The sequence below is a fragment of the Chlamydotis macqueenii genome, chromosome Z (assembly GCF_036417535.1).
Source record: "Chlamydotis macqueenii isolate bChlMac1 chromosome Z, bChlMac1.mat, whole genome shotgun sequence".
Taxonomy (NCBI): Eukaryota; Metazoa; Chordata; class Aves; order Otidiformes; family Otididae; genus Chlamydotis; species Chlamydotis macqueenii.
The window spans coordinates 33643106-33657277 of NC_141593.1; the positions used below are offsets into that span (position 1 = coordinate 33643106).

The 14172-nt window shown below is 36.1% G+C and overlaps 1 protein-coding gene across 4 annotated transcripts in view; it reads left to right on the forward strand.

The window, feature by feature from the left end:
• CCDC171 (coiled-coil domain containing 171) overlaps nt 1-13961 on the forward strand; it is a 162078-nt gene extending 148117 nt beyond the window's left edge. For 3 of the 4 annotated variants that reach the window (XM_086770830.1, XM_086770829.1, XM_086770827.1), the window contains one exon: nt 13663-13847. In XM_086770830.1, the coding sequence (XP_086626956.1) occupies nt 13663-13704 (42 nt within the window). In that variant the 3' untranslated portion in view covers nt 13705-13847. Of the gene's footprint in view, nt 1-13662 lie in introns of all 4 variants that reach the window. The other variant, XM_086770832.1, reaches the window with a different exon arrangement.
• The last annotated feature ends 211 nt before the right edge of the window (nt 13962-14172 follow it).

A 14172-nucleotide genomic window follows, 5' to 3' on the forward strand; every position in this document is an offset into this window, starting at 1 on the left:
TCTCACTTCACAGTTGCCATGAAATTCCAAATGTCCACGCTGTGCGGTTTAATGGAAACCATGAAGTTCCTAAATGACCGCAGGTTTGTTCCGATGTTAAGCACAAAACAAATCTTTCAAGTCATTGGCTGAGTTGCAAAAAAGGAGGGTCACATTTTCAGGAAGCTAATCTCCTTTCCTTTTTTTCCTTCATAGTTTGCATTTCTATGGCATTAGAAATGTGTTCCTAGTGAGGTACTGGAACTACCAGCTCACGAACAAGGGTCCTCAGTTCCCAGGACTGAAAACAAGACACTTGGAACCTGAAGCTGTATTTGTCTCTTATCCTAAATGCTCAGGCCAGTGCAACAATTATACCTCTCAGAGCAATTAATTGGGAACTGATTTAGAGCAACTAATGATTTGGATAAGGAAACAAGTCTAAAGTATAGGTTGAGGTTTACCTTGTGAAATATCATCATGCATTCATTCTCTGTCTGCAGCAGATTAACAGAAAAAAAAAAGGAAGTGAATGTGCTTCAGTTTGCCTAGTTTTTGAAGGAGAAATACTGGAATGAGCTAGTCTCTTTTTTCTTTGCAGAATGGTACATGAGGTCTCCTGAAATTGAATGTTTCAGAAAGTCTCCAGTTGCTGTGGAGGACATCTGTGAGTCTGGAGACAGCTGTGTGATACCATTTTCCTCATTAGATGTCTTTGCAGTAGTCTTTCAAAATGTGTTTCATTGGTAACATGAAATTAGTTTTATTCACCAGCCATATATGCTTGCTTCCTGTTTTCTACACAGCCCTGTTTCTTTTGCCTTCTTCCCACATCTCTCAAAGTGGCATTTTCAGCACGTCAAATTAAAAGAAACTTCTGCATATTATTACATATACTACTAATGCTGCAGTAGAAATAAAAGTATTGGGAGTGCCAGACAGGCTGTTATTTTGAGAACTGCATATTATAGACCAGGACATTTAACCCTGGCAAAAAGTTTCTACAAAAGAACAGAGCTGAGGACACAATTTTACTGGCTTTATAGAAGAAAAGGAATATTCTTTACAAAGGCAGACAAATTCACTTCTTCCCAGACTCAAGGACTTTTACTTAGGCCAGAAGGTGCTTCCTCCTCCCTTTTGAAGAAGTTATTTCAAGAAAGAGAGCTAGGAAGCTTCTATTATTTCCTGTGAAACTGTGGGTTAAACATAAAGGGAATGTCTGTACTGAGACTGTGAATTCGCTGAGAAATTTTTGGAGAGGATTAAAGGATAGCTGTGCCTGAATGAGTCTAGCTCAGATACTTAAATGGCGAATGAATCCATGCAATCCAGATTGTTATCTTCCTGATATTTTCCTGACATTTTACATTTAGATCCTATAAGGTGTACTGTTGTGAATATTTATTTTCTGGTTCTGACACCTGTTTGGTTTTGTGTTTCAAGGTAAGTATGTAAAGCACTGTTTATCAGGAGAAAATTCAATGCTGATCTTCAGGCATTAGCTTTGATAAATACTGCAAGATGTGTAGTCCAGTTGATCAGGATGACAGGTGGAAGGATATTTGTTGTCTTTTGTGCAGTTTCTTGTTTACTTTGTACTACTGGCTCACTACTCAGTTCACAGGGAAAAAAGACAAGAGAATAAGACCTAGGGCAGTGTTTCCAGGAGTCTGCCTCTTTCTCAGCCAGCTTCAGAAATGCATGTGTGTGCAGCATGCCCCCACTTAAAATGTAGTGTGGATAATTCTACATGCACCCATTTGAAAAAAAAAAAAAAAAGAAAAAAAAAGAAATTTGTGCTGACATTTAGCTAGATTGGGCTTGCAGAATCTATTTAAGCATAAAACTATATTTGAAATAGTGAGGAAGTAAGTATTCCCCTCAGAAGATGAACTTCAAGTGTTTGTAAAGCAAAATCTCATGTTCAGAGGTTTATGTTTCCCTTTGGATGGCAGGGAGATAACCGACACCCTGGCATTGTAGAGTTCAGTGCCAGCTAGCAGGCAAACTCTCCTACACAGATGACTGTTTCTGATGCTGTGTCTCCTCTCAGTCTCTGCTTCTGGTGCGCTGACTGGAAGGAAGGTCATGGGAGCACAAGGCTGGGTATCATCTTCACCTTTGGTCCCACAGCAGATTCTCTGTTGTCAGATCTCACCTCACCAGTCCAAGCAGAGGAGGAGTGGATCCTCTGTAGGCCAAGGGGAGATAACAAGAGCAATAAAGAAGTGTAGCTGTAAACCATAGCGGTCTCCTTTACTTTGTGCCTTTCTGGAATTTATAAAATCAGTTTGTTTTTCTGTTGGTTTGCTCATGCTCTTTCCACTGCCTTCTCCTATAGTAATGCATATTTGCATCCTTTTCAACTGGGAAAAAAAACCCAAACCTTTGCATTCCTTTCCATTTTTGCAATAGAGTAATTTGTTTTTGTAGAAATACATGTGTTTTCTTACTTCTGTTGCCTGATTGCTTGCATTTTGTACTTTAAGCATTTTCTCAATGCGAGAAATGAAAAAAAAAATCTTTTAAAATATATCAGAGAGTATGACCTGCAGAGATAAAAAGACAGGAAATTCAGAGTTAGAGTATGAAGCATAACAGTGTTCTTAACTTGTAATTTTATCTTGTAATGTTGACATGATTTAAGAGCATATAGTCAGCAAGTTACATCTTAATGTTTATTTTTATTGGGTTTTAAATATTGAAGTCACACTGCTTAATATTTACCCAACCTAATTTTATTTATTTATTGTTTTTGTTTTCAAACTACATATTAAAACTTGTGGAAGTCTGTGAAACGCACTTTATGTAGTGAAGGCACAATTTTTCCAGTTGATCATAGTAAGGACTTTCTTCAAAGACTGGACTCCATGAAGCAGTTGGCCTGTTGAATAAACTGGTACTTAAATAAATTTTAAAAATGTGAAATGAGTACACAGTAGGGTAAAGAGCTTCATTGTCAGCTAAAAGGATGCTATTGTGGTAATCTTTATTTTTCAAATAATTTCTATTTTCTTCAGTTTGCATAATGGTTCAGTTAAAGAGATTGAGAAACAAATGTGCTTCTTAAACTGTATCTTTCCTTTATGATTTTACAATAATTTTTTGTTGTTGTTGACTTGTTTCAGAAATGCTACCTTTTGGAAAGGAAGGACCCTCTTTTTGTTAAGCAATCAGTTGACTTTTTTTTAATGGAAGGTATGATACCCCTAAAATGCACGGAACATATAGGCAAGAGTAGTGTTGTTAATCATGAACAGAGTTTCCCTGCTAAATGTGATTATACGAGGAAAGCAAAGTGACATTATGATGATGCAGTGATTCCATTTCATCCTTTTCAGATGGGATAGCTGCGTCAATTCCTACAGCTTTTTAGAGAGGTACCCATGGAACCTTTAAAGCCACTTTGCTTTAAGACACCACATTTCTGGATCAGTCCCTCAACTGAAATTGGCTTATAAACCCATAGTTCACTCAGTAAATGTCAGCTGACGTTGCAATACTTGCCTCTCTTAAATTAGTATGTTCACCTATCTAGGTATTGCAGGTAATTTGATAAAAGAAAGCCCTTGGAGGCAGGAGCCACAATAATGAAATAATTTGCTAATTTTTCAGCTTTTTTTGAGTACCAAGGGTCTCATTTGATCATAAAAGGATCAGCTGATACAGTGGTTATGTGCTTATGGTCAAGGACCTGTTAGTCTTTCAGATTCTGTGTGAAATCAAGTTTTCTTTCGCAGGGTGTAGTAAATGCATTGCATTCTTCTGGGAGCCTGAGCATGTATTGTAACTTAACCAGGACTTTGCAAAGCTTCCTGACACTTAAAGTTATCCACTTTCTTTTTAATTTGTGCATGTCAAAACATCTTACTGCTTTAGGAATTTCTAGTTAAATTTAATAAGTTACTGGGGTTTACTACACTTTAAATAAGGGATTTTTGAGAAGAGCATAATCTGCTCAGGAGCTTGGAATAAAGGAATTCTGGAATGTACAAGGCACGCCAAATTACTGAAACATCCCTTTGTAAAATGATTTTTAAAAATTGTGTTACAGCTTTCTTATTTTACAAACCAAAAAGCTGAAGAATCTCTCTCCAAGTCTTCTTCTATTTTCTTCATGACTCTTCTGATAAAAATTTTATATGCCTGATGAAAGTTCGTAGTGTTTTATGTGGTGGTGGGGGGTTCTGTTTCTTGTTGGTTATTTTTTTGTTTGTTTGTTTTAACTCTTCAGTATTTTCAGAACACACATTTGACGTATTTATACGAAAGGATGAAATTCTATTAGCATTTTCTGAATGTTGATTCACATAAAATATGATTAATATGCAGGAAATACTAGTTCCATTTGCCTGGTGGACTCACTCAAACTGCGTGCTCAGCCTCACAGAAAGTGGTGATCTAGTACCTGAGCTAAGAACAATTCTTAGAGGCTGATTGTGCTCAGCAATCAAATAAGTATAAAAAGTTATATTGAAGTAATTATTAGATTTTTGTATTTAATTTCAGTCTGAAGTATAACTGTATATATAAATTCAGCCAAAACCAATAGAGACAGTAAAACTAGCTCACCCACACTCAAGTTGTTTATAACCAATAAGCTTGATTCCTTGCCCAGTTAGTGTAATTTGGATCTAGCGTTTACAAAAGGCCTACATGTTAGCCATCAAGTGAAATTGAGCCTAAAATATTTTTTTAGGCTATTCAGATATCAACTGATATTTTATAAGCCGTATTGCCAGAAAGCCAGCTCTTTTCCCTGACCATTACTGTTATAAAACTACCCTTTAGAACTCTATTGAACATACACTGCCTCAGATATTGCATGCGATTTGCAGGAGAAGGAGCAATTCCCTCCTGAAATTTCTTCAACCAAATGGGAATGAATGAACATTAAAGTGCTTGGTCTGGATAAACAAACAAAAGTTTGAAAACTGTCCCAAACCTACAGGCAGCCAAATGTACCTCTTCCTGGTGAATCTTTCTCTAAGCTAGTTTATGGGGGAAGGGGGTGGAGCTCTTGTCAGAATTTTAGCTCGGAGGCAGCAGGCTACGCATCTGCACTGGACAATACAAAACATGTACACTACACTGGCCAGTGCTAAAAGAGTGGAACCCTTTGTCCTCCTAATACGTTTAAGATTTTAATAATATACATTCATTTTGAGAAAATGAAGTTGACAATAGTAATCGTCCACTTCTAAGCATGTGGTGTAAATCAGTTATTTTTTGCCGATATCGTTAATGGATCTTTTTAAGAGGCTACTCTGTTTCATGCAGTTATTTAGATGAACTGAGATATAGATTAGCCTGTAGCCTAATGCTGCAAATGCAGGTGTTCTTACTCAGCATGCAAGTGTTTGTCTGTATTTTGGGCAACAGATTACAATCAGTCTGTTTTTCAAATAGGTGCTGGTAGGTGGAATAAACCATGTCTGTCTCCAGTTTATGATCCTAATCCTGTTGTCTCCTAAGAGCTAACATCAACGTGCTGTTTGTTAGGGGATGCTAAAGGCTGTCAATTCGTGATATCAGCATTTCTCTTCTCACTTCAGGATGATGAACAACATCAGATCATATTCTCACAACCAAGTGTATGAAATAACTTTTACTCAGCTAAAGGTTTTTGGAAAGAACTGCAGTACTTTTCTCCACTAAGAGGCCTTGTCTATCCCTGTCACTTCATTTTAAGCCCGAGTAATACCATTTTCCTACTTGAAATCTGAGATGTCCACTACATTTTTTTTCATTGCTACAAAGCTGTTCACTTTTGCATCAGCAACCTCTGCCAGAGGTGTGCAGGTTCCAAGTCCTTATGACTTGCTTCTTTTCACCACCTTTCATAAAGATAAGTTGGTTCTATGTCCTTGCCAACAAATTCCTGTAGAGAGAGGTGTCTGCTTTACACCTCAATCAATATTTTTCCTTTTTGTTTTCCTTCCTTCATGCTAGTGGCTTCTCTTGAGCTTCCACTTTCTGCAAACTGTATGTCTGCTTCTCTTTATGAAAATCAGAGTTCTTGTGTGAAAAAAATGCTATTTAATGGTTTTTAGAGATAATTTCAAGGGGACATGTCCCTGTAGATATGCTGAAAAAGCAAGTAGGTTACAACACCTATCTGAACTTGTTGTAGTTTAGCAAACACCAGAATCTGAAAGGGCTTTGTGGACAGTCTTTCGAGTCTTGCCTTGCTGGAGTTCTGGTAGCTGAAACCCATAAGACCAGCAGAAGGGATTTGCTCCAGCAACTTTGCTAATTCTACTGTCCAGAGGCACCAGTGCTCATGCAGACTGTTCCACTCTTGGTTAACAGCATGCCTCTTCAGCAAAGAGCACTTGAACATCATCAGTACTTATTGCGTACTGGATTTTTAAGGTCCTTTTCTGACCTACTCAACGTATTTAATACAAATATACTTGAGAGAAGTAGTGAGCAAACTGGAGTATTCTCAAGGCATCTGTCTGCAAAGTAATGGTGTTCCATGTTTGTTTTCTGTTTTTTATAAGCTATCAGGAGAAGCTAAAATGTTGATTTCTATTTTTTAATAGTTCATTTGTATTGTTAGCTACATAGATTCATATTTCTGAATATTGTTCCTCAAAATTATTGCATATTTGGCAGAAATGCATAGCAAAAATTAATCTTGTGAATGCCTAAAGATTTTTTTAATGCAAGAAAGCTGAATCATAAAGACACTTTCATTGTTCCTAGACCTTTCTCCTTTATGTTGTTAAATGTTACTATTCAAAATAATTACTTTTTTCCCCTCTTTCCCCCTTGTGTCCATATTGCTGATACAGTATATCTTTATTAATAATAAAGTGATTGAACTACTTAACTGAATCAGTGTAATTTCTTATTTTTTTGTGCCAGAATGTTTATGATTATTATCTCTAGGATTCTGCATTAAAATTAGTCTTTGGTAGAAGACAGATTAATGCACCACTGGCAAAGATCTGCTGTCCTTGTCCTGTTTAGTAACAGAATGCTTAAACTGTAGTTGCACCAGTTTGGAGCAAACAGACAAAAACGAAGGTAGCTAAGCATTTTGCTGTGCGTGAGCAGTTAGAGGGCAAGCAGACACCATGCACCTTGACCACCTATTATGAAGCTTTTTGCTGCAATGTCAAGTGAAAGCGAGTTAATTGGGTGAAGCTGTAGAGCATGTTAGGGGCATGGTAAAGGGTTGCTGTCTGACAGCTGAATGTCAGCAGAAGCTAGTGAAGTGTGGCTGAGAGACAGAGACCTGTCACAAAGTTCATGTGGACTATAGCACAGTTAGGGAGATGAAATGTGGTTCTGTCTCACTTTCTCCCTCATTGCATTCAAGCACCTTAAGATTTCACACTGTATGTGTCAACCCTTGTTCTCTAAGCTGTTTTCTCCTAACATTTCTGCATTCAAATGATTGGACAGAAGATGTTAATGTTTGGCAAAATGAATGTAAATACACTTTTTTCCTTTTTCTGCTAGAGTGGCAGTACACATGCAACTCAGACAAAACTTTGAAGGTTTACGTCAGACAGTCACACTGTCTACAAATTCAGCTGATGACTGAATAAATTTCTCAAGAGAATATGAAGTTTGACACTTTAACTAGTGGGATAGAGAGTCTTTTCCCACTAGCACTGGCAGAAGAAAAGGCTAAGTGGGGAGGACTACTTCATGAGGAGCTTGTGCCTCAGCGTGGTGTCATGAGTGTTTTAGTCTCTTGTTGTAGTCACCTTCTCTTCTTACTAGAAAAAAAGCAGAGAGCTGAGAGAGGACTGTGAGAGAGAGAAATACTCATCTGAGGCAATAAAAAGCTATGGGAAAACTCACATAGCAGGAAAGACTTTCTTGGAAGCAAGAGGAGCATCAGTTAAAGACACTGACAATATTATACACTGGTGCAAAATATGGAGAGGTGTCACAACAGTTTAGTAAGAGTACAGTGTACCTTTCAATGTTGTTTGTAGCATGCAGCACAATACCCATTTGGGTTAGCTGCTCAGATTAAAAATAAATAAATAAATAAAAGTTACTTCCACCCTTCAGAAAGTGGAAAGACAATGGTATGCAGGATGGGCAAAAAGTACTAAAGGATTTGGAAACTTGGATTGAAATCAATACAGACAGAGCATTTCACCATGAAAACAGTCCACTGCATAGTTTGCCCAATGTTTTGGTATTATTAGTGTAGTGCCGAGAATTTGACCTGAAAAGGAGAGACTTCCGTGTGTGTTCCAATGAAGCATCTGGAAGAGAAACTTACTATGTAGTCTATGTGGTGGATTTTTGCTAAAATATGTATAAATCATCAAAACTAGCAATACAGAAACATTATTTGTCTTCAAGTCAACAAAACATGGAAGGTAAGGGGTTTATCTAATGTGATAATCCATCCAATCTCATGCATTCTTCAAATGTACCAGGTTTAAGTATGTTTGAATAAAACAGGATTTTCTTTCAGAAAAACAAATACAATATTGTGAAATCTTTCTCTTAATTGCTTTTAATTGAGCCTCTAGCGTGTGATTTCACTGAATGTGTTAAATGCTAAAGTATTAGAAAGGCAGGAAAAAAAAATATTTCCAGATATTTCAGACCCATATGTTTGTTTGAAAACTCCTGAAAGTGGAAGAGGGAATTCTTTGGTAATGAAAAAAGCCATTAGTATTGTTGGCTAGCAGCACCCAAAGTGTGTTGTGTGTCTGTCTACCTTTCTGACTTAATATGTAATGAGTTGGCAGCTCATTGAATTATTCTCTGATAGCAAATTGTTTGCAGAATCCAGGCAGGAGTGCTGACAATTAAAATTTATACTGAATGTTACTGTTTTCCTACTTTGTGTCAGAGCACCAATTTAGTCCTACTGCCTCAGCATACAGAATTGCAAAATCATTGACACAAGAAGCAAACTTTGCAGTTTTGGCCAGCATACATTCCTGCTTTGAAAAAGTTCATTAACTAGCACTGTATTGCACTGTCACCCACTCGTAATACTTTCAGTTTTAGGCACCATTTTCTAGCCTTTTCCTTAGTCTGATATTTTATTTATTTCACTGAGAGTGAGAAATGGCTCTTGGAGCTACTTTTAGCAGCAAAACAATGAGCAGCATACTGGAATTCCATTGGCATTGTCTAGCAAAGGCAACTGAGTTTTGGAAACGGCAGTCTAAGAAGGAGATTGTGAGCGGTCTGAACATGTGCATCTTTCTCTGTAGGGAAATAGGTTTTCCACGTAAGTCCTGCAAAGTGTTTATCAAAGACTGTCATCATTTCTTTAACACTTACTGAAATTGCTATTGCTGCAGTGAAATAATGCAAGCTACAATGATAGCATAGGTGGGAGAAGTTGGAAAGGACATTACTGGCCATTTGATTTGCTGTCTATTGGTACTACTGTGTATGTGCACGTTCCAGAGCTGGGATGAGAGGAATCGGTATCAGAATTCAATTGCGGAGAAATATATTGACTCTTTCCCACTTTCCTTCCATTACTCTCTGCGTCTGTGCTTAAATTACATTTCTTCCTACTCTTGAGGAACTATGCTACAGCCTTTCCAGAGATTTTAAGGGTTGCTAGAATTTAGAAGGAGCTACACCTTCCTCCTCCCTCTGCACTTTTGTTTGCTGTCAGGTGTCCTCACACACCTAAGTATCGTGTCATCTGGTGATTTCCACATCACACTTTTGCCTTGTAATTCAACAATTGTCTTTAATTTACCTTGAGTCATAACACCGAACTTAATACTGCAGCTGCGTCATCACACAGGGAACCCCCATAGCCGAGTCTTTGTATTATGTTGTAACATCAGTATTATTCTTCCTGCTCTTTTATTTCATCCCTTACTCAGTCATTTTCTGTTCTGATTCTAAGCACTTTTATCACTTTCTTACCTCAGTCGAAGCCATATATACAATCTTGTTATTCACAACCCGGAAGTCTTAACTCACAAAAACCTTGCCTCTTTTTATATTCTGATTTTTTTTTTATAATATAGAATGTTACATGCCATAAGAAAGTGGAAGAGAAGTTTGTGAACACTACTGTGCTTTGAAATTGAATATTTGAAAGCAGTTTAAAGTGACTAAAATTAGTGGTGGGAAATCCCCAAATTGGAAGGAGTTATTGTTGTAACATACAAATAGTAGAGGGCAATTGAAAAGCCGTAGTGTGGTATTATACCGAAAATTGTGGTCCAGTAAAATTATCCTTGTGTAGACTTTGAAGGCTGAAACCATTCTGACTGATTTGTGGCTTCAGCTCTGGTTATAGATTTTACTCCTACATTTGAAGGTAAACCATATACTTCTAAAAGTGAATTTCTTTATGTAGTTAACTGTTTGCACCACTCTCATAATACATGCATGGTCTTGTAATTCCAGGTATCTATTGTGTGGCTATATAAAAGCAAAATTAGGTGTCTTTGATCACAACAAGATGCTTTGTGTAGGCTTTTTATTTTATTGCAATAAAACATATATAAGGATATATTGCATGTTGATATTATAGTATTTCCTCAGGATATCATTCATAATAAAGCAACTAACTATAAATCAGTTTTAACTTTGGTAAAGCAGGTCATGTATCATGAGACAACCTGTAACCTAGATCCTAAATGTTATAGGTTAGTCACAGAAGAAAAACTGTACAGAAGAATTGGTTTAGAAGCCTTTTTCCATGTCTGATGCTAAAAAATTGCTTGAGTTAACTATAGTTTAGAAGGCAATTATTCCACAATATAGGTGAACTTTTCATATTTTGGTCTTTGGGAAAACATGTTTTATAAAGTCAGGCTATCAGACTTTGAAAAATGACCATAGGACATGACCAATTACTGTGTTACATAAATATTTTGAAAGCATGTTTTTGCTAGACATATTGTGTCCTAAATATCTATTTACCTGATGAAATGTAACAGTTTAGATTGAATCATTTACAGCTTATCGGGTGAATGAAAGTGCTATACTAAAGATTTACTTGAACAGACACCTTATATAAGATACATAATTCCTCTTTTAAAAATTACCTAAATGCATATTTATATGATGTATTATCATCACAGCTCTGGCATAGTCATTTGAGTTTGTCAATTTAATACATGTTTTAGAAAGGTGTCTAAATACAATAATGTTGAAAGAGGTCTGTTGGGGAAATTATAACTGCCTTTAAAATTCCTGTGTACAGGTATGTGTTCAAACAATGAGTGTTATAACAGTTCTGAGTATTTTTTCTTCTAACCTACAGAATCCTACTTTCTTCTTCATCATGAGTGTATATAGTGATATTGAATCAAAACAGTTCTTATGAGTAACAGCCAAGATTTTTTTTTTTTTTACATCAATCACGTTGCTATTAGATCTGATTTGCCTTCTACTCAGTGAATAGTATTCTGTTCTTAGTAAGAAGTACAGCACAGGATCTGGATAACTAAAACTGAGCTTTTTTTTTTTCCCCAACAGTGAAGCTTTTACTGTAACATAGACTATTGACTTGCTGCCAATCATTAAGTTTCATACATTTTTTTGCAACTCTCAAAGGAAATCTGATTTCTTATCTCCTTACTGGGATTTTGATGCCATATTCTTAAAAAAAAAACCCCTCACTATATCTAGAAAAAGAATAATATGAGAGTGTAATTAGAGCATGTGATTTTTACTCATTTTGATATGCTGATAATTGAGATGTTGAAAGCAGTACAAACCAATATGTTTAAATTTGTCTTCAATATTTGTTATCCAGAGTCAAGACTGTTTATATCCTATATCTTATTTAATTTATTTTTTTACACACAGCAGTATTTTTAGAACATCACAAGTTATTTACTTATTTCAATGTTGTAACAATATTTTATGAATTACTCTTAGAGAGAATTTTGGGTATATTGTCAGCTGATTAAAGTGTACAAATAACAAACTGTTAATCAGTGTAATGGGTGGATGCCTTCATTGAGATCTCATTTCAGATGTGCTGATAGAAATACAGTAGGTCTCATTTGTGCTTTGACTTTTTAGTGCTTCCCATTCTGCATAGCATTGAGCCCAGAACGACTGAAAAGCTAGAGTGTTACAGATCTTAGTTGCCAGTTCTTCTGGGTATCTCATCCTCATCACCACCATAGTTTAGAAAAACTCAAGGCAATACCTCATTTTAACAATCTACTTGAAGTAGTAATCTAAATTTGCTACTGTATGGGTCCTTAATGAAGGTCTAACATAACCTAGCTGTTTACAGTAGCTGCAGTATGGCTTGTGGTGAATCAGGAAATCAAAAGAGTCCATATCAAAGGGAACTCTTGAAGTAGGTGTTAGAGGCTACCATTGATTTTTCTTCAGCCATAGTAACAGAGGAAAGGGGAATGTTTCATGAATGTGTCTTTATACATATGATTGAGTCTGTATTTGTTGAAATATGAATATACACACACCCTTCTACGTCTCTCTGGATATCTAAGAGTATGTATATTGGAATCTGTACCTCTGTATTTATATATATTTCTGCCTCTGTGTATGCATGTTTATATAGGCATGTATGCTCTTCCTGAAATGCCAAAGAGAGTGTTTAAAACCTAAAATATACTGTAACAGTATTTCCGTACATTTTGTCTTTTCCCTAATTATGCTTTGCCTGTGAAGTTTTTACATAGTTGATGACCTGATGAAATAATTGATTGTTACTTCCTCAGCTGTATAGTGCACTGGGTAAAATACCTTGGTACAAGGCAGAAGAGCAATAATATGTTATGTTTCTTAAGTTTGTTTGTTATTATGGATGTTTAAGGGAACAGAGTGTCTTTGTTTAGCATTTGAAAATATTAATGCTGATGTACTGGTATTATCCATAATCTTTTGAAGTAGAATGTACAATATCTTGGTGCTGGAAGTTATTTAATGTTGAATTTTAACTGGCCTAACCTTTGTAACTGACTGAACGTCGAGTCTCATTGAAATATGAATCATGTTCCCCATCAACCTACATTCAGTGTATATTCTCTGGCCATCTTCTAACAGGCTAACATTTGAAGAATATTAAGTCTTTGATTTCAATTGATGGTAAAATATATTTGAAAGTAAATTAATACCTTCTGTGGTTAGCATGGCATATTTTTCCTAACAAAATGACAACGAGACTGTAGAATAAGTTTGTTTGCTTGATTAAAAAAACCATGCCCTACAAATGATAATGAAGAGGGGTAAAAGTTTTCTGTAAATATTTGTAGCACTTCAAATAAAGTAGGCAATTGTTTCCTAATGCTTACTTAGTGCAGAATTCTCTAGCTAATGTCCTTTTTCCTCCTTATTAAAACTTAATATATATATTCAGGTACCATGTATACTAAATAAATGTTTGAAACAAGAAGCAAATACTTCATATAGAATCATAGAATGGGTTGGGTTGGGAGGGACCTTAAAGATCATCTAGTTCCAACCCCCTCTGCCATGGGCAGGGACACCTTCCACTAGACCAGGTTCCTCAAAGCCCCATCCAGCCTGGCCTTGAACACTCCCAGGGACGGGGAAGCCACAGCTTCCCTATTGGTGAAGCAGCCTATTCCTCTGCCTCACCACCCTCATAATGAAGAAGTATACATACCTTTGTGAAAGGGGTAATAAAATTGTTCTTCTTGCTAGTTTAACAGTAAATGTAGATTATTTTTTGTTTTCTTTTTTTATTATTACTTTATTTTACTCCAGGAATCAAGAGGGAGTTCAAACATCACCATGGCCTCAAGCTAGGAATTCAGCCTGACCAGAGTCGTATCCCAGATTTTTTGGCATTCGAAGCTGAACCTGGCACGTCCTACAGTTTTATGCACATCAGAGCCAGTTCTGAGTCTTCAGTCTATTCCTTCAGCCTGAATGTCACATCCAGTCCCAAAAGAACAATGGAAAATGGATTTTCAGATTTCTTGTATCAATAATCTTTTAGAAGGAAAAAATTGCATTAATGTAAAATGATGCAATTAAAGTGCAATTTTGTTGCTACCTTTGAATTGTAGTTCAGCATATGTATTTTTGACATTAATTTTACATTTTTATGAAAATGTACGTTCATATGTTCACATTTCTGCACTTCTCATTTTTTGCATACTGAAACAGTTATTTTTTTAAGTTTTATTTATTGTAGTTCTTCATTTTTTTATGTGGTATATTTTTAAATGTTAAAGAATGACACATTTTGGGTAATTTTCCTCAGTCTTAAAA